At 38.5% G+C, this 24,652-nt stretch overlaps 1 protein-coding gene, 1 long non-coding RNA gene and 1 other non-coding gene across 3 annotated transcripts in view; 1 reads left to right on the top strand and 2 right to left on the bottom strand.

Moving 5' to 3' along the window:
* ror2 (receptor tyrosine kinase-like orphan receptor 2) overlaps positions 1-17,936 on the top strand; it is a 38,954-nt gene extending 21,018 nt beyond the window's left edge. Inside the window, exons 3-9 of the mRNA XM_086301745.1 lie at positions 4,007-4,294; positions 4,522-4,552; positions 7,623-7,744; positions 7,853-8,167; positions 9,073-9,327; positions 15,090-15,295; positions 15,429-17,936. Coding sequence (XP_086157871.1) covers positions 4,007-4,294; positions 4,522-4,552; positions 7,623-7,744; positions 7,853-8,167; positions 9,073-9,327; positions 15,090-15,295; positions 15,429-16,889 — 2,678 coding nt within the window. The 3' untranslated portion in view covers positions 16,890-17,936. The remainder of the gene's footprint in view (positions 1-4,006; positions 4,295-4,521; positions 4,553-7,622; positions 7,745-7,852; positions 8,168-9,072; positions 9,328-15,089; positions 15,296-15,428) is intronic.
* LOC147326486 (uncharacterized) lies at positions 3,948-23,469 on the bottom strand. The gene is made up of 3 exons (XR_015130478.1): positions 23,410-23,469; positions 7,885-8,126; positions 3,948-4,203 (listed from the first exon to the last, which is right to left on the bottom strand). It is a non-coding gene; the product is annotated as an uncharacterized LOC147326486 (long non-coding RNA).
* LOC147326487 (U1 spliceosomal RNA) lies at positions 22,641-22,804 on the bottom strand. The gene has a single exon (XR_015130667.1). It is a non-coding gene; the product is annotated as a U1 spliceosomal RNA (small nuclear RNA).
* Positions 23,470-24,652: the final 1,183 nt, after the last annotated feature.

Here is a 24,652-nt window from a genome sequence, read left to right as displayed (position 1 = left end):
TTCTGTAGCCTGTGAGTAGAAGTGCTGTGTCAGGATGGGAAATAGGCCACAGATCTGTTTTTCCACTGCATGAACTCCAGAATCTGTCTGCTGCTCATAAAGCAGAAGTACCAATAGCCATAATCTTAGTGTGTATTTATCATTATCTCTGCACCTATTCCTTTTTATTCCCTTTCTTTACGTGTGTTAAAAAATATTTTGGTAAAAGTCCTGAATCAACTTATTTATTCAAGTAGAACTGAAAAAGTTCAGGCTCTGAAATGTGATACAGACTGTAAAAAGTAGGTCAAAATGTTATGACAAAAAAACAAATAAACAAATGTTATTGGAATCTAAATTCTAACTTTAATGAATTTTCTAAGATTGAATTGATTATGTAGGACACAGTGAAAATAAAAAATAAAAAAAAGAACTATTGTTGTGTATATTTTTGGCTGATGACTTTGCCTCCACATCTAAACAGAAAAATCAGTACAGTCGGGTGTTTTTAAAAAAGTGGGGCGCAGCAGGTGGGGGACAGTAAGATCAGTTGTTGTTGTTATGTGTTTTTATAAGCAAATAACTGAGGTATTGTACAACAATTCACAGTTCCTAGAGTGAAGACTGTCATGCAAAACTATCACGTTTAGTAAATATCCTCAGTCCAGATTTATCCAGGGAATCAAACTATTTTTAGTGTACTGAAAGGAGCTTGATATACCGTGCAATTATGGTAATTTTGAAAGTTGCTGTTTGTGAGGCTGTTCACATGGATTGGGTTTCTGTTTTGTCCCACCCATTATTCCAGTGAAATTGGGCTAAATAACAAAAACACTCATAAAATACAGTTTAACATCTTCCAAAATTAAGCTTAATTCTATCATGAGTGGGTGTGTGGCAGACGAGATGTGGATCCAAGTGCAAGACTCGAGAAACGGGAACTGACTCAGAAAAGAAGCTTTAAAGCTAAAATCAAAGAATTAAAAAACAAAACAAACAAACAAAAGACCTAGCAGGGCTGGAGCAAGGGATCATAATACAAGGAATCATCAGGGAACCCATGAACTAACGGACACACAACCACAAGGGGCGATGCGACAAGGGGCGATGCGACCAGTGTTGGTCAAGTTACTTGAAAAAAGTAATCAGTAACTAATTACTGATTACTCCCCCCAAAAAGTAATCCCGTTACTTTACTGATTACTTATTTTCAAAAGTAATTAATTACTTAGTTACTTAGTTACTTAGTTACTTTTTAAAAACACGATTTACAACCTGAAGAGGTGATAAAGTGATAGATCTTTCAGCCCAATTCTACTTTTTCTACATAATCCATCATACAAAATGTAATCAAATGGAAAAGTCTCTTTTTTTAACTTGTTTTATCAGTTTTAATCTTTTAACTTTATGCATCAAGCAAAACATTTAATTATATGCAACATTCTCTGACTTGAATAAATTAGTTTAACATTTAAACCTATTTTCTACACATTCCAGCACATAAAATAAAATATTTTTTGTGTTTTCACTCACTCTTTCAAACAGATGCAAGTAAAACACAGCAGAAAATAAATAAAGTCAAAGACTCAGCGGTCCTTTTGCTCTATTTTCACCTGTAAAGCAGGAGCAGGGTAGGCGGAGGGTTACCCTGGTGTAGGTGTGCTGCGGTCAGTTGAAGAATCCGCGCGAGTGTCTCTGTGAGTTTCCCATCACGTCGTAGCTACTCGGTGCTTGCTCGGAAGTTTAGGGGTTTTTTTCGCTGTAAAAAGAAGTTTTCTTCCCACGCACGATGGACGCTAATGTTTTTGTCACTTTTTATGGAATCAAACTCAAAGTAAGGTCAGTACTTCCACACTTTAAACGCTGCACGCTCATACTCTCTCCCGCACTCGATATATTATCCATTGTTGATCTGCACACAGCTGCTGTCACCAACGTCGCACTTGCTTACGTCACTGTCATGAGACATTCTCGCAAAAAAAATCACGGTTTTAGTAACGCAGTAACGCAGCGTTCCTACGGGAAAGTAACGGTAATCTAATTACCGATTTTGCAATAGTAATCCCTTACTTTACTCGTTACTTGAAAAAAGTAATCAGATTACAGTAACGCGTTACAAGTAACGCGTTACTGCCCATCTCTGGATGCGACAAGGGGCAAGCGGAGAATCGGACAATAATTACAAAAGATAATGAGCCTAGGGAGAAACACACTGAGAACAAATCAGGGATACAAAAACAAAAGGGAAATGACTCTCAGTACACAAGACAAAAGACTTTCAAAGTAAAACAACAAGTAATTAAGAAGTTAAAACCTAACACAGACGGAGATTTAACCTACAAACTTGATATAATGGGATATCAAGGAAAACTCAGAAGTTAGGGTTTACTTTGCTAGTCTCGTAGTGGGTTACTATGAGCAAAACAGACAACAAGAACTAAGGCTACCATGATACCAAGTGAGTAGAGACAAAGTATAAACAATAAACTAAGAACCATACTTTAGTCATTTACTTTTTTTCTTTTTTGAAAAATTGTGTACATGGTTCATTAATACTGGACTGTAGATTGGAGGAAGGTGCTGTGAACAGATGAGTCCAAATTTAAACTCTTTGGTCAGCATTGTCATGTTTATGTCCGCAGTAAACCTAGAGACTGTTTTGATTATAGATGTCCTGCACCCACAGTGAAACACAGTGGAGATTCAAATGTGGAATTATTTTTTAAAAATTATTATTAGGTATGCACACAAGTGTACACACGGGTATTCACAGACGCGGACTACAGCTTTCTTGGCTGCTGCCTCAAAGCACATTGTGCGCTGTCTACCTTACGTGCTGCACAATATCGTTTATTATTTAGTATCTACTGATATCTACTGCTAGCTAGTTTATTGTGATGGTGCCGTGTTTTTTTTTATTATGTTGCTCTTTGTTGTTTGTTTTCTCTTCTGTTTTTTTTTCTCCATACAGGTGACCCAGGTGTTTTGTTTTTTTTGTTTGTTTTTTTTTTTCTTTCTTCCCCCCCTTCTCACCCTCTCTTCTCCCCTCTGGTTTTCTTTCTCTCCCTCTCTTTCTTTCATTCTTTCTCCCTGTCCTATCCCCCAGTCATGTCTGTCCCGTTTGTAGCAACTGAAAATAAAATAAATTCATAATTATAATAAAGGTCAATCAAATGGACCAATATGGCAAGGCCATGATGATCCACTTGGTAAAATAAATCCGCTTGGCATCTTTCTTGGCCTTAAGACAACAATTCTGATGGCTAAAGATCCAAACAGGACACACACACAAAAAAAAAAATTATTATTAGTCCTTTATTTATCCAGGTAAAAATCTCACTAACATTCAAATTTCATTTCAAAGAGACTTTAAGACCTGGAAATGGAGTTCCAGTTCTGTAAACTCCATGGGCAAATGAATGAAAATTGATGGTATCACGAACAAGATGGTCTACCACAATATCTTAGTGCTTCATCATCCCTTCTACACTGAAATTGATTGGTCATGGGTTTATATACCATGAAGACAATTACCCCAAGTATGGTTCAAAGCTTTGCAGAGCTTTGAAACGAACAAAATTTTTATGGAATAATAAACCATCACAGATAAGTCCATCAATCCAGATCAAAACTTCTAGACACAAATATGCTTAAACACCTTCAAAACGACTAAAGCCCCAACTTACAACTTGTCCAATACAAAATTCTCCATAGAACCACACTAGAAAGGACAAAGGATGTTCCAACATCTTCCTATACTCTTGTCTCACACCCTCTAGCTGGAGCAGTAATACTATGATTATGTGATGGTTCAAGGGTTGATCAGGCTGCATCCCAGTTTGCTGCTGGTTCAGGGGAGCCGTCTGCTTGTGTGCTCACAATTATTAAAATAGGTTTCACTGCAAAGAATAAAAGCAGAGACACACTGTACCAATTAACAATCAAATGCAACAAACTTGATGCTCCAGATGTTTTATTAGACAGAATGCTACTATCAGGCTTAAAACCAATGTTTTACTTCTTCAAGGATATTTTTTGGAGTTCCAGAAGCCAGTCAACAACATCACGCTCTTTCAGGGGCAGACAGCCACCCTTCATTGCAAAGTGGCAGGAAATCCTCGGCCGTCTATCCGCTGGCTGAAGAATGATGCCCCTGTAGTACAGGAACAGGGACGCCTAACCATCCGCAAGACAGAGGCAGGCTCAAAGCTCCGCATCCAGGACCTGGACACAACAGATACGGGCTATTATCAGTGTGTTGCATCGAACTCAGTCAAAGTCATTTCTGCCACAGGTGTTCTTTATGTCAAACTAGGTAAGACTGAAGTTTATTTGTACTATAACTTTTAATTTTAAGGCTTAACTGTATGGGTTAAATAATTAATATTAAGTGTTTATTTATACAACTTCTGTTTACACACGTCTCAGTGAGGTCAGTGGCTTGTGCAGGAAGCTTTTACTAATCATAAAAACTGCAATGTTTCTGACTGTAGAGCCAGTCACTCCTTATTTTCATGTACTTGTTTTCTTTCTGATTTACAGGACAGATGCCCACACAAGGCCCAACTGAACCGTAAGTAGCCATCTTCTTGTTAATAGTGTGTTATGTGTGTTTGTCTGTTTGTGTTTATATGTTTGTAAGTATTTTTAATCAAGGATTTTTATTTTTTTAACAGTTTTTGCTTGTTTTATTTTTTGTCTTGTTTTGGGGTTGGGGGTTGTTGTTGTTGTTGGGGTTTTTTGGGTTTTTTTTTTTTTTTTTTTTTTTAGAAATTAGCTAATTTTAAGTGTCAACCTATAGCACACAGATTGTGGCTATAAGATGTTAGTGCCTTTATGTGTTTGTACAGTTGCTGATGGACATTAGCAACTGTGGCCAGATGGTATCAGTTTATTTGTCCTTCAGGAACTCCCTGCATACTTTTGTAAAATTTAATGGAAATTGAAATTAGTTTCAGCAGTCTCCCTCAAGCAATGCTAAGATTGTTAGTGCTTGTATTAAGACCAAGATTGTTGTCTCTTACTGATAAATTCCTAAACTGCAGTGAAAAAATGCACAAGAAAAATTGACAGTACTGACCAAGCCAATAACAGTAGCCACATGCGGCATTGACTGGACATGTAGTTACATTGTTTTGATGGGTTTGCAGGTTTGTGGGCTTGCAGTTATGACATAGCTACATTGCAGATTTCCCTTTGAAGCATAGATCCCCAGTAATGTCTGATTTAGACTTCTGCAGCTGTAAGTGGACGCCGTTGTTGCTGGCATTTGTGCTTGCACTAGTTTAAAAACCTCACCTTTGCTCCTCCAGAGATGGCTTTTGTCATTGCAGCCAAATAGCTCAATGTTGGTCTCATCTGATCATGAAACCTTTCTCCAGAAGGCATTTGGCTTCTTCTGGGTAGATTCAAATTTCAGTTAAGGTTAAAGGTGTCCATTTTGGAGCAGGGACTTCTTTCATGGTCAGTACACTCTCACTCCATGGTGATGTAAAACTCACTTCACTGTGGAGAGTGACAGTAGTATTCCAGCAATTTTCAGTTCATGTTAGGTGTGAGCCTTGCTTGTAAACATCCCTACCAATTTCCTCTATCCTGAGTGTGACCGTTTGGATCTTGTTTCAGACCATGGCAATGTGGTGACACATCTGAATAACTTGGGCACAATTGTTTGAACTGCTGGTCTCAGAATCTGCAGTGGTTTAAACTTGTGTGAAACTTCCAACTTGTATAAATCTACAATTCTCCTTCTTAGATCATCACTGAGTTCCTTGGACTTTGTGAGTAGTGGTCAATCCAATGAGTGCTTTCAAACTGCTGGCAAAAAGAAACTAGTAGTTAATAATTATCATTAACAAGATGTTAACAAGATGTTAGTACACCTTGGTCTTGATAAGTTAAAAGAACCTGTACAACCTCTAGCACCACTTAATAAAATATATAAAATGTATGCATATATTTGAGTATATATGCATACTTACAATATTAGAGAAAAGTTGATTAAAAATGGATGCCGTACAAGCATCACACCCTAAAAGAACATTTCAAAGAATTCAAAGCCCAAAATTAGCATGAGATGAGTGTAGTGTATATAAATCTTTTGCCCCAAGTGCATTTACCTTAAATACAGCTTTCTCTGTCTACTTTGTCAACTGTGTTGCATTAAACTTTTGTGTCATAAATCTTTGTAATGTTAGGTGACCTGAAATTACTGTTTCGGAAACTCTTATATAAGGAGGTTGAATAGCCCAAAGTATGAACGGTAAATTAATAGTGGTGGAAGCCACTGACCTCTTTTGCTGCTCCTTTCTGTTTTTCACTAGTTTCTGCATTTGGCTAGGGCTAGTGTCACTGCTGCTATCATCAGCATCTTTGGACCCTAAAGATGTTTTACAGGTAGCCCATCTTCTTCATGATGGCAGAACAAACAGGATGAGCACTGCCAGAACCCTTCAAATTGACATCCACTAGGCACTGGTGTGAAAGTCTCTGGCTAAACAATAACATACAGACTTCATCGGGTTAGCCTAAGGGACCGACATCATCTAGTCGGCTCTGTGCTCATTAACTAGCACTGAAATGGTTTTCCAACAGTCTTGAAGAAGTTCCCAGAGATGCTGAGCACTTGTTGGCCCTTTCGCCTTCACTCTGCGGTCAATTTCATCCCAAACCATCCTGATTGGGTTTAGGCCAGGTGTCTGTGGAGGCCAGCCCATCTGGCACAGCACTCCAACACTCTCTTTCTTGGTCAAATAGCCCTTACACAGGCTGGAAGTGTGTCTGGGGTCATTGTCCTGTTGAAAAATAAATGATTGTTCAACTAAGCACAAACCAGATGAGATGGCGTGTTGCTGCAGGATGCTGTGGTAGCCATGCTGGCTCAGTGTGCCATCAATTTTGAATAAATCCTCAACAGTGTCACTAGCAAAGCACCTCCTCCTCCATGCTTCATGGTGCGAACCATGCACGAGAGGCCATCCGTTCACCTTTTCAGTCGCACAAAGATACAGCGGGTGGAACCAAAGATCTCAAATTTGGACTCATCAGACCAAAACACAGATTTCAAAGATTTCCACTGGTCTAATTTCTAATCTCACATCTGTGAAGTGAGAACATTTCATCGAATACATCATCAAAAAAACAAAGGGGGACTACTTTGAGGAATCTAAAATATAATACACATTTAGAATTATTTATCAATTTTTTTCTTTGCTACATAATTCCATTGATCATGCTTCATATATTTGATGTCTTCAGTAAGTATCTACAATGTAGAAAGTAGTGAAAATAAAGAAAAAACATTAAACGAGAAGGTTTGTCCAAACATTTTCCTGGTTAATTACAGGAATCTAAATTATACTGAATTTCTGGGTAACGTTTAAGAGTTTACAAAAATTGTATAATATATCAGCTGACATTCATGCTTGATATGGATTATTTAAATATGCTTATTACAGAAGACCAGTATGCATGTGTAATGTGCAGCTTACATTGCAACAGACTACGTATATTTCTGAAGCAACAGGTTACATCTACAAACAGCAAAGATGTGCAGAGCGTATAAAGGCCAGACATCATATTACATCACATTTTCTCCTGAAGTCATTTAAAGAATTTAAACCTGTTTTTTTTTTTCTCTTTAGGTCACGTGAAAAACATTTTTGCCAGCCATATCGTGGCATTGCCTGTGCTCGATTCATCGGTAACCGCAGTATCTATGTCGAGTCTCTGCAGAAGCAAGGGGAGAATGAAAACCGCATTACAGGTGAGGAAATTAGGCATCCTTCATGGTTGATATATTCCTTAATTCTAAACTTTAACAATATCTGAAATTTCCAAGCAAACAGTTACAACTTTTTCCACTTTTTTTAAGCTGCCCTCACTATGATTGGAACATCCACCCACCTGTCTGATCAGTGCTCTGAGTTCGCCATCCCATCCTTCTGCTACTATGTCTTCCCTCTGTGTGATGAGCAATCTCGGGGCCCTCGGCGCCGTCAACTCTGTAGAGATGAGTGCGAGGCTCTGGAGAATGACCTTTGTCTTGCTGAGTACACCATTGCCAGATCGAATCCTATGTTACTCATGCAGCTTGAGCTCCCAAGCTGTCACTTGCTGCCACAGCCAGGAACACCTGCTGCAGCTTCCTGTATGAGGATAGGAATACCACCAGAAAAATTGGGTTCATGTAGGTGGATGAATGCACACACAAAAATGTATAAAAATACCCCAGTTATGAAACAAATGTGCAAGCATACACCCCATTACTGCATACTATATTCAGTTAGGGTCATAAATATTTAGATACTGACATTATTTTTCTAAATATTCTTCTGTACACCACCATTTTGCTTCATAGTCTCATATTTTCAAACGAATTGGGCATTTACCTGATAAGTTTCAAGGACTATTACATGATAAAATAAGCACATAAAAGATCTAGAGATGATTTCATATGGATGCATTTCATAGCTGTTAACCAGCCAATCCCATATTGGTTGTTTGATTTGAAATCCAATCTGGTAGTGTAGAGAGGAAAAATGACAAAACATTATGTGTTGTCCAAAAAACTTACTTACCTAACTGTATTAAGCAGGGAGGTTCACTGTAAAACTGACCAAGGCTGTATCGTAGACATAACTTCCAGCCCTGCGTTTGTAATTCTGGGTACCATTTTAATTGTTTATATATTTTTATATTCTGATTGGTTATTGTGGTTATCTCTTTAATGCACAAGAGGTCTACAGTGGCATACACAGTTTAATTTTAAACCACCAAATTTCCCTAAATAAAAGTGCATTTTTTTGTCTAAACCACTGATGGGAGACTGATGCATTTCATAAATATAGCGGTTCACATTTACCTTAGAAATTATGTTGCACCTATTTTAATTTTATTTCACAAATTAATACAATTTTTGCGTTTTAAATAATTGAGTCAAAAAATAACCTGCAAGGGTAAACATAGAACTAGGAGCAGAGGATCATATATTTTACTTTCAATTATAATTAATACATCATTTAGCACTCATTAAATTCTCAAAATTTCAGACACCTGAAATTCATTGTCTGTCTGTCATTGTCCGTTCTACAGATTCCCCCTCAGATCACAGCTGCTATAATGGAAGTGGAGTTGACTACAAGGGCACAATCAGCATCACTAAATCTGGTCACTACTGCCAGCCATGGAGCGCTCAGTACCCGCACAGTCACCAACTGTCTCAGGAGTATCCTGAGCTCTGGGGAAGTCACAACTTCTGTCGTAATCCAGGAGGCCTAATGCAGGCACCCTGGTGCTTCACCCTGGACCCTCTGGTCAGGGTGGACCTGTGTGAAATCCAGCCCTGCAGTAAGTAGCATAAGGGAATTTCCTCCTAAGTTGTGGAAAGTGCTCTCTTGATACCTTGGTGTTTAAAGTTGACTATGAAGACTATGGCATGTGAATCACATCATTTTCATTTTCATAAGACAATTCAGTGAGCTTTCTTGCTCTGTGAATGAGGCCATTATCATCCATCAAGAAGCTACAACCATCAGGTGATCACTTAGAACAACTCTGTGTTGATTTACCATTGTAAATCACTTAGACCCTTCCCTCTAAATGACAAAGTGGACCGGATTTCCTCATGGGAGGGCTCAAGGTTTTCCTGACCTGTCTGTATATTATCCATTTAAATTTAATTTATTTTTTTTAGAGTGCCTCAAGGTGATTTTATATTGCAAGGTAAGGGTCCTGCAATGTTAAAGAGTAAAACCCAACAAGCAGATGTTCTCCTATGAACAAGCACTTTTCAACAGTGGGAATAAATTAACCTCCTGTCAAAAGGATGATGGATCTGAGAACCTGGCATCTATTGTGAGAGGCTGTTTTTTTGAACCAGTTTTTGTCTGAGTGTATGGCTGGGTCTGAAGTACACTGGGACACTCAGACAAAAACTGGTTCATCCCAAGGACAAAACTCCTAAACACAAATTAAACTACATAGTACATGCTGTTCAGTGCTACATTGGCGAGACCAAACAGCCACTTCATAAATGCATGGCACAACATAGACAAGAGCCACCTCAACAGGGCAAGACTCAGCTGTACATCTGCATCTAAACGTCGCTCTTTGAGGATGCCAATGTCCACATTTTGGACAGAGAAGACAGATGGTTTGAAAGAGGAGTGGAGCCATGTATGTCCATTGTGAACGGCCATCTTTGATCAGAGGGCGGGGTTTACAGCACGACTGTCTGCCATCTATACTCCAGTTATGAGATCCCTTCCCAGCCTTAATGCCCACTCACATCCAGGGCCACGTGATCTCACTAAATCACAAGATAAGATGGTGCTAGGTCTCACAATGTGTTCACCTGAAACCTTGGCTGCCTAATCAACCTTTTCAAATAAAACTTCTTAATCTTTCAGTCAACCCAGAGCTCATAGAGGTGCCTTAGGTGCCTCAGCCTTAGAGGTGCTAATTCTTATTCCTGCCACTTTGCACTTGACTGCAAACTGCCCCAGTGTGAGATTGAAGCCACTACCTGACAGAGCCAACAGAATCACATTATGCACAAAAGGCAGACGCAAGAATCAGTTCAATTACATTTTATTTATGTAGTGCCAAATCACAAAAACAGTCACCCAAAGGTGATTTATATTGTAAGGTAAAGACACTACAATAAGAGAGAGAAAACCCCAATAGAGATTAAAGAGGGCAGGGAGCTAGAGATTAATAATAGCTAATGATTAAGTACAGAGTGGTGTGTAAACAAACAGTGAATGAAGAAGTTGAGTGAGTAAGAAAAACTCAGTGGATCATAACTAATGGGGGATTCAGAGTCACCTGAACCAGCCCTAACTACATGCTTTATCAAAAAGGTAGGTTTTTAGGACAGCCCAATGATATTAATTTACAATACTCCGGCTGAGAGGCAATAAATGTATGAACTAGTTTTTCAGGATCATTCTGAGAAAGGATGTTTCTAATTTAGAGATATTACACAAATGCACGAAAGCAGTCCTACATATTTGTTTAATATGGATTGAAGAACCTATGACTGTGAAGATTCTTCACAGTATGGTGTCGAACCAGAGTAAATATCTGGTTCGACACCATGTTTCTAAGATGTTTAGGGCTGAGTACAGCAACGTTACTTTTATCTGAATATATAAGCAGTAAATTATCAACATCATCATTGTCATCAACATCTTTATGCTTTTAAGATATTTGTACAGTTTAACTAATTGTTGTATGTCATCTTGTTTCATTGACATTTGGAGCTGTCAATGAAGCAATCTTGTACAAAGCAGTCAAAATGTATACTAGACCTTTGAATGATATGCCTAAAAAAATGATGTATAATGTAAACAGAACTGGTCTTAGCACAGAACCCTGTGGTACTCATAATTAAACTTTGTGTGTGAAGAGGACTCCCCATTTACATTAATAAATTGGGAGTCCATTAGGTAGATGTGATCCTTGGCTCATTAAAAGTAATGGGGCTCAAGTTCTGTGTAGTTGAGCAGGCATCAAATGGGTCACTGAGTCACATAATCCCTCACAGGTCCCAAGAAGGACACAGTCAAATGCCTTCCGCAAGTCCACAAAGCACATGTACACTGGTTGAGCAAAGTCCCATGCACCCTATTATAGAGTGGCTAAAGAACTAGTCTAGGGCTCCTCGGCCGAGGGGAAAACTGAACTGTTCCTCCTGAAATTGAAAGATGATTTCCCCCTATTATACCTTTGTGTATACCTTATCAGGGTGGCCGAATAGCACAATCTCTCTATGACTTGAGCACAGCCGCTGGTCCTCCTTTTTAAAGATGGTAACCAACAATCCAGATGTCCCACCCAGGGCTTTAACGAACTTACTTAAGAAAATCTCATACACCCCTTTGGGCCCATGCCACCAGGGAGTTTTTTTTTGTTTGTTTTTTAACCTCCCTTATTGACCTTCCCTCCAGTGATGAGCAAGGCATCCCCTTGTCCTCAAACTTTCCTCTAGAGAAGTTTTGAATGTAGGATTAAAGAGATGAGTATTCCTTGGCTATATCCTCAGTTTGTCTGTGGAAAATCCATATTCCATATTCCCATCCCCTCCTAAGTCACCCCTACTAAGACGGTTTACCAGAATTGTTTAGAGGCCAACAAAATGTTTGTTTCTGCTAGTCCCACAGGAGTCCCACAGGCTAGCCAAGCCTGATAGGATGACGTCTTCTCCTTAATGGCTCTTTTCATCTTCTGTGTCCACCATCTCGTTCGGGGATTATCACGTTCTAAATCTTTTAATCTAGAAGCAGGCAGTTGTCATTCACAGGAAGGCAAGCAGCTAAGCAAACAAATCCAGCAAGGGCAGGCAAAAGCAAAATCCCCCAAAAATATTTACAGGAATTAGCCCACTGACATGGGCAATGTTGTGAAATGGAAGGTGCTGTGGTATCATTAGTTTTTTTTTTGTAAACAAAACAAAAAACATGGGTTTTGATATTGCATCATTTGAGATTTTTTTCCATGAATCTCATTTTGACAGGTACACTTTTCAGGTATTTCAGAAATACTTAAATACTTTTTTAATGTTTATTCACACAATATTTGAAATATTACAATTATTCTACAAAACAGATATTTTCTCAGATTATGTTTAAAGCTATAACAAAAGAACGTATGATTAAGAAAAATAATACAAAACATTGATCGTCACGACTAGAAATCTGCAGCATTTTTTCTGCAATGTAGACCCCATCAAGAAAACCCAGTTTTAAAGCCGAAGATTTCAAAGGCATGTTCTTAACCATCCACAATGCTTTCCTATTAATCTGTTATACAATATTGCATACCTTTTATTATAATTTTCTTTAAAAAAAAAAAATCATCCTATTGAGCAGCACACATCATTCTTAAGAAAAGGGAAAAGCAGTTTTCATAGTCAATTGAGTAAACTTAATTTTCAAAAAAAAAAATATATATATAACATGTGCTTTTGATGCTGCCAGTTGGTCACTAGGTGAAACAAATAAGCACAACTTCTGGCTGCAGAGCTCCATTCACTGTGGATTCAGGCTCCGCTACAATAGTTCATCTAGATCAGGGATGTCAACTATAAGGACCGGGGGCCGGCATAGACTCTAATCTGGCCCTCTGAACAATTTATATTTTTGGACAGCTTTTCCTCCTGACAAAGACCTCACCCACAGCCAGCCACTATACACCAAAGTAGTGAAGTAATAGATAAACAATTAAATGACAGAAAAGCTCCTGTTTTTCACTGTCTACTATAGAAATTTTGGTTTTATAAATATGGGACAGTCTGGGCAGTGAACTACCAGAACTCGTTCTGTAATTTTACACATTTATCATATCAAGAAACTCAGTTGTACTTCTTTAGCCTATATTAAGAAATCTCAGGGATTAAATGTGTAGTTAAGCATCTTTATGTTGACAGAAAGTGGAGTTTCACCCATCTGGCCCACTTCAAGGTTCAAGGTTCTTTATTTGTCACATGCATAGTTATACAAGTATAACACACAGTGAAATGTAGCCATACAACGCCACACATCTAAGGTTGATAAGTTTATATTTTTATTCATTTAGAAATCCAGAAATACTGTTCATAAAGAGACTAGCAAAAAAAAACATTAAAGAACTGATTTGGGTAGGTACTTCCATCTATGGTTATTGGTAAAATTATTGTTCATTGTTTTGAAAATTAGTGAACAAATGCTGATAAGTAACTTTTTGCAATTGTGGAACAAGTACGTCACTAAATCCCATGCTTAATTAAAAGCAATAATGCTACAGTATATGTTGTACATTTTGTAAATAAAAGTACAAAGGTTTTGCATTACAATATACTTTAAATTCTATATAAGAATCTGCACAACTGAGAACTAATTCACTGTAGCCAAATTACACCATCATTTATTAGCTCATTTGTATTTTATGCTAATCTAATTCTGATAAATGGAGTTCACAGTGAAATATTTGCCTTTTGTATAGTATATCTTTTCATGAATAAATAAAAAATTTATAAGAAAGATTTGCTCTGTGATTCACATCAGTAACTTGTTTTCTCGATTAAAGTAAAGTTTGCCAGTCTGCATATAGCTGTTGTTTCTATTGTACTGATTTATCACTGACTTCACTTTGATGTTATTTGCAGTTACATGTGTCCGCTGCAGGCTGAGCAAAAACGTTTTTTTGGCAGGTTTAAATGTCTCTATTATTATCATTTCTAAGTACCTGGGTAGTTTTCCTTTTTTTAAACTAGAATTTAATTTTCTGCTGACCCTTGAAATGTTGGAAAAATACATTAGAAATTATTTTCAGAACAGACTATTTAGCTAAGAACAGCTTCTAACTTTACTTGCTTCCACTCTAAAAGAAAGATTTTTGATCTAATCAAACAAAAGAGTGTCTGTTTCACACATTCACTGAGGGACAGAGATGCAATAAACTGTTCCTATTCTACTGCAGCACCTTTTGTTCACACAGGTCATTTTTAACACAATTTGACATTCACACACAATCAACTGGTAACACTAAACTACGCTGCACACATGGTGACAAAAGATCATTATATATAACTGCCCTATTAGCTATCATGTGCCTGGAGAGATTTGGACATGAGATTTACCACCATCACGTAGCTTTTCACATTACTCTGGCAAAATGCCAATACCCACAAAAACTAACCCCAGTTTTGGGGAAACACACATTTGTTACTTACCCTTTCAATACATGAGTACAGTACAGTCTTAAAGACTTCTTAGTGATAGTTGTCAGTATTTCCCGTGCTGCACAGCAAACAATAACTTTTGATATCTAATTCGGCACACTTTATTTTCCAAATTGTAAACAAATGCGGTGTAAAACAGCGCTGATGTTGCTGCCATGGTGAAGTGTCCATCATAACCAATCATATTAGGACACTCCTCCTTCCTTTGGGCTCCACCTCCAGACATTTAAAAGTCAGTTGCAGCTACCTGCAGCAGCATGCGTAAAGCAGACACTTCCACGTGTGTTCAGAGTTCCGCGCACCAGAAATTTAACTGCGCGAGTGGCAGTGAATATAAAATAATTTTCATTTTGTATATAATTTGACCTTGTTTCTGTTATTATTTCAGAGCCACAAGAAAACCCCAGGAAGGAGATCCTGTTTATTTTAATACCTGCAGTTGCCATCCCATTGGTTATCGCTTGCCTCTTCTTTCTGGTTTGCTTGTGTCGCAATAAACATAAGGCTTCAAATGACACACCACCTCGTTCCCAGCTCAGCAGCTCACCCTCCCAGGACACGGAGCTGTCGCCCCTGAATCATCAAAAACAACAGGTAGTAATAATAATAACAAGGTAACATTAAATATGGTCACAGTAAATGTGATTTACATACATTTGTTTAAGTATTGTTGAATTCTGGTGGCCAGAGTCTTTGGTGACATGTATTTATTGTTTCATGGCTGCAGGCGAAGCTGCGTGAGATTAACATGTCAGCAGTGCGATTTATGGAGGGGCTCGGTGAGGACCGGTTTGGCAAGGTGTACAAGGGCCACCTATATGGCACAGTACCTGGTGAGCAGACCCAAGTGGTGGCCATAAAAACTTTAAAGGACAAGGTAGATTCTGCTCTTTGTGAGGAATTTCACCATGAAGCTATGGTCCGTTTCCATCTGCAGCACCCAAACATTGTTTGTTTGCTTGGCGTGGTCACCAAAGAGCAGCCAATGAGCATGATTTTCACCTATTCCAGCCTTGGTGACTTGCATGAGTATCTGGTAATGCGCTCCCCTAACTCCGATGTTGGCAGCTCAGATGATGACAAGACAATCAAATCCACTCTAGAGCAAGCTGATTTTATTCATGTTATCACCCAGATTGCTTCTGGAATGGAGTACCTTTCCAGCCAGCAGATAGTCCATAAAGACCTTGCTGCTCGAAACATTCTTGTGTTTGAAAAACTCGGTATCAAAATCCTGGATCTTGGGCTATTCAGAGATGTTTACTCTGCTGATTACTACAGTCTCATGGGAACAAGTCCTTTCCCTATTCGTTGGATGTCCCCAGAAGCTATTAAGCATGGCAAATTCTCCACCGACTCTGACATCTGGTCTTATGGAGTGTTGCTGTGGGAGATATTCAGTTATGGTCTTCAGCCATATTGTGGCTACTCTAACCAGGATGTAATTGACATGGTGCGCAGCCACCAGTTACTGCCCTGTCCAGATGACTGCCCGGCCTGGATTTACAACCTTATGCTGGAGTGTTGGAGTGAAGTCCCAGCCCGGAGAACTCGCTTCAAAGACATCCATGCACGTCTGCGCTCCTGGGAGAGCCTGTCCAACTATAATGGCTCTGCTCAGGTGTCTGGCACTAGCAATAATACTACCCAGACCAGCTCTCTTAGCACCAGCCCTGTTAGCAACCTTAGCATAAATACAACAAGTGCATCAAGATACACCAGCCCTAAAAAGAGCTCACCATTCCATCAGCCCCAATTCATGCCAATAAAGGGTCAACTACATCGGCCAATGGTGCCCCCACAGCTCTACATCCCTGTCAATGGATATCACCCAATTCCAGCTTACCCATACCTGCAGAACTTTTACCCCATGCAAATACCGATGGCAATGCCACACCAGCAGATCCACCACCCACAACAAATGGTTACCAAATCAGGTTCTCAGCATAGTGGCAGTGGATCCACATCTACAGGATATGTGACCACTGTCCCTTCCAACACTTCTGCCACAGAGAGAACAGCAATGATAAATGAGGACTCTAAGACCAACGATGAAGAATTGGCTGATGGGGCATCAGAGGAAGAACTGAACCAAAACCAGGACTTGGCAGTGCCAGAAACAGAATTACTAGGTGAAAGTGAGGCTCCTCAGACTGAAGAATTGGCGATCCACTTGTCTGACACATAACTGAAGGACAGTAGATCTGAAATAATATGCCAGCTGTGCTATTTTTGCCCAAAATTCTATGAACACATTGAATGAAGGGAGCCATTTTTCCACAACCGTGAATAAATGTCTTTGTATATAATGTCCCATGTTTGTATCTCTCAAACCCCTGTGATGAAGTAAAATGAATTGTGCTATTCCTCTTTTTTAAATGTTGCCATTTGGAAGAAATGATATTCTTTCAGTTGCTGTGCAACATAAAACTTGTTCTTAACTTTAGAAAAGTATTTTAGAGTTTTTCTTACAATGGTAGATTGTTTACCTTCTCTAATGCTCACGGTGTTACCAGATTTTTAATTTTCACGTGCCAGTGAGACAGTTTGTGTGGAGTGTAATATGGATGATGATCTTGCCATCAGTGCCACCATTAATTCTTGGATGCCATACCTTCGACTTACTCATGGAAACTGATTGTTAAACGAAGGCTGAGATGATTCCTAAATGACTTTGTTCATTGAAATGAAAAAATGGATATTTGATAACTCAGAAGTGAAAAGGTTCTACTGTGCTGAACAAGTGTTTCGCAACTCTTGTACCCCCAATTTTTATGCTTGCTTTTTTTATGTTATTATTGTATTGTCTGTGAATGCAGAACAACAGTTTATGGTGTATAGAACTGATTCAGAATTGATTTTTCTTTCATTAAAATGGTTTCGTATAACACACATTTCCATCCATCAAAACAATAAAGGTTTACACCCTTATTTTGATCATTTTCAGGCCAGAGACAGTTTTTATTCCTCACGACACGTGTTCCATGAATTTGGTACTGTTAACATTAACTTTTATACCCAGCTGAATAGATCTGTAATTTATTACTTTGGTTTGATTTTTTTTTTTTTAGTTTGATTTTTTTTTTTTTTTTTTTTTTTTTTACAGGAAAAGATGGATAAGCTTGGTGTTAGTCCTTTCCACCAAGTTTGCTTTGTTAAAGCTGTTTTCTGCTTCCAGTATGTGAATATCAAATAAAGTCTTATGGATCAAATTATGCCAGTCTTTCATCACATGGATCACTTGTTTGTTTTTTATTTTGTCATCCCACATTCAAAGTTCAAACACTACAGATTTTAGACACTTTAGACCTAAAATTAATGTATATTTATTAGTCAAAAACATTCATTTGTGCTAGTAAACGTATAACAAGTGTAACAACCTGAAAGTCTCCATGTGGCAGTGAGAACAATGAGCTTAACAAGTAAGGTCCAGTTATTTGTTTTAACAAACATTTCAGGCACATCCTCTAGTCTATTTGTAGGATTGTTGGCTGTCCACTCAAGAAGTTCAGAATACAAAAAGCAGAATAAGAGATTTTTGACTACCCGACTTCTGTCTGTATTAAGAGTGGCCTTTGGTGTCTTATTTCAGTTGCTGCACATGTCAATTGATTTTGTAACACCAAGACTTTAATATTTGAGACTGCTATTAAGCAGGTCAAAAATGAAATTTCATGCTCATCTGAGGCTACATATATACAAACCCGATTTACTTCACACCACATCATTTTTCATATGTAGGAAAAGGTAAGTTCATCAGATGAAACTTAAAGGATCTTTGGCTCACGTCTTCATCTGGATCAGCGGTCCCCAACCCCCGGTCCGTGGCCACGAGAGTTGAGGCTCAGGTGTGAAATGTCAAGTCAATGAAAGTAGAAAAATGTTTTAATATATATTAATTTTATAGTATTTTGTAAACGTAAACAGGGGTGGCCATTTTTGGCCACGAACAAGCTGAGAGGGAGTTTTTTTGTTTTTCTGTTACTGCACAAAAAAAAACAAAGATACATAAAACTCATTGATACTTTTAATTATTGCTATGCATCTAACCTCCATCATGGTTAGAAAATAATTCAGTTTGCATGTTTTATTTGGAAAAAAATTGGGGTTTTGTGATTTTTTTCCATTTATGAGTTCCTAGGATTATGTGATCTAACTGGTATTTAAAGGGTTAGAATTCTGAATTTGAATGAAATTTTGATTTTCATGAACAGCACTGATGCTAATCTAAAAAATCAAGTAAAAAAAAGTGGAAATTTTTCTTAATATATATGAATTTTGTAGTTGTAAACAAGGGGTGGCCATTTTTGGCCACGAACAAGCTGAGAGGGAGTTTTCATGTTTTTGCTCTCTCTGCACAAAAATAACAATGCATTATAATCAATGTTGATGTGAATCAATTACATGACCCATACTCTACTATTAATAATACAAGAAATTTCAGTAGCAACTCAATTATATAAAATTGCAAGATTTGAGGTTGTCTTCCAGCTAGTCGCAGTGGACAAACAAACTGGTGTTTAAAGGGTTAAAAATGTAAAAAGTAATAATTATTTTATATTTATGAAAAGAACTGAAGTTACTTAAAAGCTTTATGCAGATAAAATGGCAAAATAAACATGAAAATAACAGACCTAATCTGTTGGTGGCCACGAACAAGCTGAAAGGGTAGTGATTTTGAACAAAGGCAAGGCAAGGCAAATTTATTTGTATAGCACAATTCAACAACAAGGTGATTCAAAGTGCTTTACAGAGACATTAGAAACAAAAACAAATAAAAAGTATGATTTAAAATTGATTAAAACAAGCAAACAAACAAACTAACTAAACACACACATTTCACACCTGTTCGCGCGATCTGAACCCTTATCGTAAGGGGAGCTACCAGTCCTTCTGTGGACGAGCTACTTTCTATTTTAAATTCCCTGAATTTAAAATACTCTCTAGACCCAGTCTAGACCCAGCTGGGGAGCTACCCAGAGCTCTAACCCACTTAACAAACAAACAAACAAACAAAGCAGTATGTAAAATCAAAACAGATAAAATCAGAACAGTAGATAAAATCAGTAGTTAATGTAAGTTTTGAAATTTAAGCTTAACTAATTAACAAACAAACAAAACAGTATATAAAATCAAAACAGATAAAATCAGAAATAGATAAGATCAGTAGTTAATGTAAGTTTTGAAATTTAAGCTTAAAAGTGTGGATTTGGTGCTTTATTCAAATGCAGCTGAGAATAGGTGAGTCTTCAACCTGGATTTAAATAAACTGAGTGTTTCAGCTGATCTGAGGCTTTCTGGGAGTTTGTTCCAGATATAAGGAGCATAAAAGCTGAATGCAGCTTCTCCGTGTCTGGTTCTGACTCTAGGAACTGATAAAAGACCGGATCCAGATGACCTGAGGGATCTGGAAGGTTCATACTGGGTCAGGAGGTCACTGATGTATTTTGGTCCTAAACCATTCAGAGCTTTATAGGCCAGCATCAGAACTTTAAAGTCTATCCTCTGACGGACAGGCAGCCAGTGTAAAGACCTCAGAGCTGGACTGATGTGGTCCACTTTTTTGGTCTTAGTGAGGACTCGAGCAACAGAGTTCTGAATGAGCTGTAGTTGTCTGACTGATTTTTTAGGTAGACCTGTAAAGATGCTGTTACAGTAATCAAGCCTACTAAAGATGAATGCATGGACTAGTTTTTCCAGGTCCTGTTGAGACATCAGATCTTTTATCCTTGAAATATTCTTGAGGTGATAGTAAGCTGACTTTGTTATTGTCTTAATGTGTTTTTCTAAGTTTAGGTCTGCATCCATCACTACACCCAAATTTCTCGCCTGGTTTGTGGTTTTTAGATGTATAGATTGAAGTTCTCTGGTGACCTGTAATCGTTTTTCTTTGGCGCCAAAGACTATTACCTCAGTTTTGTTTTTGTTTAGTTGGAGAAAATTGTGGCACAACCAGTCATTAATTTCCTCAATGCATTTACCAAGAGCCTGTACAGGGCCTCGGTCTCCTGGTGACATTGTGATATATATTTGTGTGTCATCTGCATAGCTGTGGTAGTTTATTTTGTTTTTCTTTATAATCTGTCCCAGTGGGAGCATGTAAATGTTAAACAGAGGGGGTCCCAAGATGGAACCTTGGGGAACTCCACATGTGATACTTGTCTGCTCAGATGTGAAGTTACCTATTGATACAAAGTATTTCCTGTTTTCTAAGTATGTTTTGAACCAGTTTAGTACAGTTCCTGAAAGACCTGCCCAGTTCTCCAGTCGTTTGAGTAATATGTTGTGGTCAACTGTATCAAATGCTGCACTGAGATCCAGTAAAACTAAGACTGGCATTTTTCCACTGTCTGTGTTCAGACATATGTCATTAAACACTTTTGTCAGAGCGGTTTCAGTGCTGTGGTTCTGTCTAAAACCTGACTGGAAGGCATCATAGCAGTTATTCTGTTTTAAGAAGTAATTGAGCTGTTGAGAAACTGCTTTTTCAATGATCTTACTTAAAAATGGGAGATTTGAGATCGGCCTGTAGTTTTTCATTTGTGTCTTGTCAAGATTGTCCTTTTTCAGTATAGGTTTGATTACAGCAGTTTTTAGTGGTTCTGGAAACACACCTGACATTAAGGAAAAGTCGACGATCTGTAACAGGTCTGACTCTAAAGTCTTTGAGACCTTTTTGAAAAAACTTGTTGGCAGGACATCTAAACAGCAAGAGGAGGAGTTCAGTTGACCTAAGATGTCCTCCAGGTCTTTGCTGTTAATCGGGTGAAACTCTTTGATGGTGTTTAAACAGTTTTTCAGTGGACACAGTACATATCCTGGATCTGCTGTTGATGTACCAACTGCTTGTCTAATCTTTTGGATTTTGTCTGTGAAGAATTTGGCAAAGTCATTGCAGGCCATGGTTGAATGAAGTTCAGCTGCCACTGGCACAGGAGGGTTTGTTAGCCTGTCAACTGTAGAAAATAAGACCCGAGCATTATGGCTGTTTTTAGTGATGATGTCAGAGAAGTAGGACCTTCTTGCACTCCTAAGTTGTAAATTATAATTGTGAAGTTTCTCTTTATAGATGTCATAGTGAACCTGGAGGTTTGTTTTTCTCCATCTGCGCTCAGCTTTCCTACACTCTCTTTTTTCATTTTTCACTAGTGTGGAGTTTCTCCATGGAGACTTTTTCCTTCCAGAGATAACCTTCACCTTAATGGGGGCAATAGTATCCATTACATTTAACAGTTTTGCCTTAAAGCTATTGACGAGCTCATTGACTGAACCTTTGGACAGGTCAGGTGTTAATGGGAAGACCTGGTTAAAGATCTCACTACTGTCTTCAGTTATACACCGTTTTGTGATCACTGCTGTTGATATATTTGTGTGGGCTGAGATTTTACTTTCAAAGAAAACACAGTAATGATCAGATAAGCCCACATCAGACACAGCAATGTTTGAAATGCTCAGGCTTGGAGATCAGTAGGTCAAGAGTGTGTCCTCTATTATGTGTGGCCTCTGTTACATGCTGAGTCAGCCCAAAGTTGCCCAGAGTGTTACTCAGGTCTTTAGTCCCTTTGTCCTGAGGGTTGTCCACATGGATGTTAAAATCCCCAACAATAATTACACAGTCGAAATCAACACAGATCACAGACAGCAGTTCACTGAGGTCATTAATGAATCATTTCAATGTAAGCAGCTGTCTCCTGGAAGTTTTCAGTCTTTTGAATATGTGGCTTTACAGCTGAAGGCCCCATCCAAAGTTGTGTTTGTTAATGTTTACAGGCCTCCCAAATGCTGCACAGACTTTTTTTTAAATAAGACAGCATCCCCTCCTCTCCTGCTTACCCTGGCCTCACTGATAAAACTGTAGTTAGGAAGCCAGAAGATCGCATGACGTCGTCATTGAAAATAAGCACAAACATTCCCACTGATTTTTCTTTCAACATATGATGAGGGGAGAGCGCGAACGCAGTCCCCACTACCAGAAATTATGTAGTCGAGATTCCCACATTTGGGGAATTCGCAGGCTGTCAGCAAAGCCAGAGTGCAATGGCTGAGCCTCGACCTGAGAGAACCACCTTCATGATCATGGTATCTCTCCTACCAGGTAAGTATGAATTCTTTAGCTCACGTATGGGGCAGTCTTTCACACACAAACCCTGCACACTCACGGTGCTCACAATCTCAAAATCAACACAAACACAGCCTGTAGGAAGCTGGGACTACACACTATTTATATATACACATGAAGCAGTTTCCAACAGAGCCCCATAAGGTTATTTAGCTTTACAAATACCGGGAGAATTTCCCATCATGCATTGCTGTATCTGCGCAACAAGAGCTAGCTGAAAGATAACTTTTTTTCATCCATTTAACCTCCTTAAATCCACCAACAAACCACCAGAAGTTCAGCTAACTCAAAGGTAAAGCACGCTGCTAAACGAGTTTGTCTGATACTCGGGAAAAAGAGGATAAACGCAAAAGTTTTCTAGTTGAAGCACAGTCACTTCCGGTCTTTTCGTTAACTGCTGCTAGGCAACCAACAGTTTCCCGCTACGGTCTCGGAGTATGAACAGTGTTGCTCACGAAAACACGTCTGTGAACATGTCCGTGTGCAACAAACAACCAGAAAACAATCCAAATAAAAACACTAAAATTTACTCATTAACAACGACTGAATTCACTCAGAGCAACTTTTTGCTTTGGCGGGAGTTTATTACCTGCTAAAGATGGCAGGAAGTCTCAAATCACACGGGTCCGGCGCACATACACGTCTGGATGGTACAGCATAACCAGGTTAAGACATCTCTAAAAAAATATATTTTTGAGTGTTTTTCAGTGTTTTTAATTATTTGTTTTAATTTTGTTTATTTTCCATTGTTCACTGTGGCCTGATAAACATTTTATCAAAATATATTTCATAAGGCCATCGCTAAATATTTACAAGAAATCAGGCATTATACAGTGTGTAAACTTCAGTGTGATTTGGATGCTCAGCAGAAAATGTAGCCAGATATCAGCTGGGTTTAGATACATTTCAGATAAGAAAACCTTTGTTAGTCCCAGAGTTGGGAAATTCAAATTGTTACTGCAGCAGAGTACACAAGGCAGGAACAAATGAACACACACAGCATACCTAACAGCAATAATGCTATGCAAAAATAGAAGAAATATAGACTAAGAAATAGATAAGTACTTATATATGTAAGTCTATTTATCTATATCCATAGCCATCTATCTATATATATCTACATACATACATATACTTATATATGATGTAATAATACAGATTACTATTAGAAGAAGAATGAAACACAAGAAAACCCCAGGAAGGAGATCCTGTTTATTTTAATACCTGCAGTTGCCATCCCATTGGTTATCGCTTGCCTCTTCTTTCTGGTTTGCTTGTGTCGCAATAAACATAAGGCTTCAAATGACACACCACCTCGTTCCCAGCTCAGCAGCTCACCCTCCCAGGACACGGAGCTGTCGCCCCTGAATCATCAAAAACAACAGGTAGCAATAATAATAACAAGGTAACATTAAATATGGTCACAGTAAATGTGATTTACATACATTTGTTTAAGTATTGTTGAATTCTGGTGGCCAGAGTCTTTGGTGACATGTATTTATTGTTTCATGGCTGCAGGCGAAGCTGCGTGAGATTAACATGTCAGCAGTGCGATTTATGGAGGGGCTCGGTGAGGACCGGTTTGGCAAGGTGTACAAGGGCCACCTATATGGCACAGTACCTGGTGAGCAGACCCAAGTGGTGGCCATAAAAACTTTAAAGGACAAGGTAGATTCTGCTCTTTGTGAGGAATTTCACCATGAAGCTATGGTCCGTTTCCATCTGCAGCACCCAAACATTGTTTGTTTGCTTGGCGTGGTCATTTCATAGTGCAGTGGTTGGGTGTTAATAGGTATTAACAGGTATTGCACACTGATATGCAAAGACCCCAG

Source organism: Aulonocara sp. 'chitande type north' Nkhata Bay, linkage group LG7 (assembly GCF_057382095.1).
Source record: "Aulonocara sp. 'chitande type north' Nkhata Bay isolate Kocher_YH1m ecotype deep benthic linkage group LG7, A_spYH_male_GT1.1, whole genome shotgun sequence".
In the NCBI taxonomy this organism is placed as follows: Eukaryota; Metazoa; Chordata; class Actinopteri; order Cichliformes; family Cichlidae; genus Aulonocara; species Aulonocara sp. 'chitande type north' Nkhata Bay.
The sequence above is the reverse complement of the archived record's forward strand: the minus strand, read 5'-3'. Positions and strand labels throughout refer to the sequence as shown.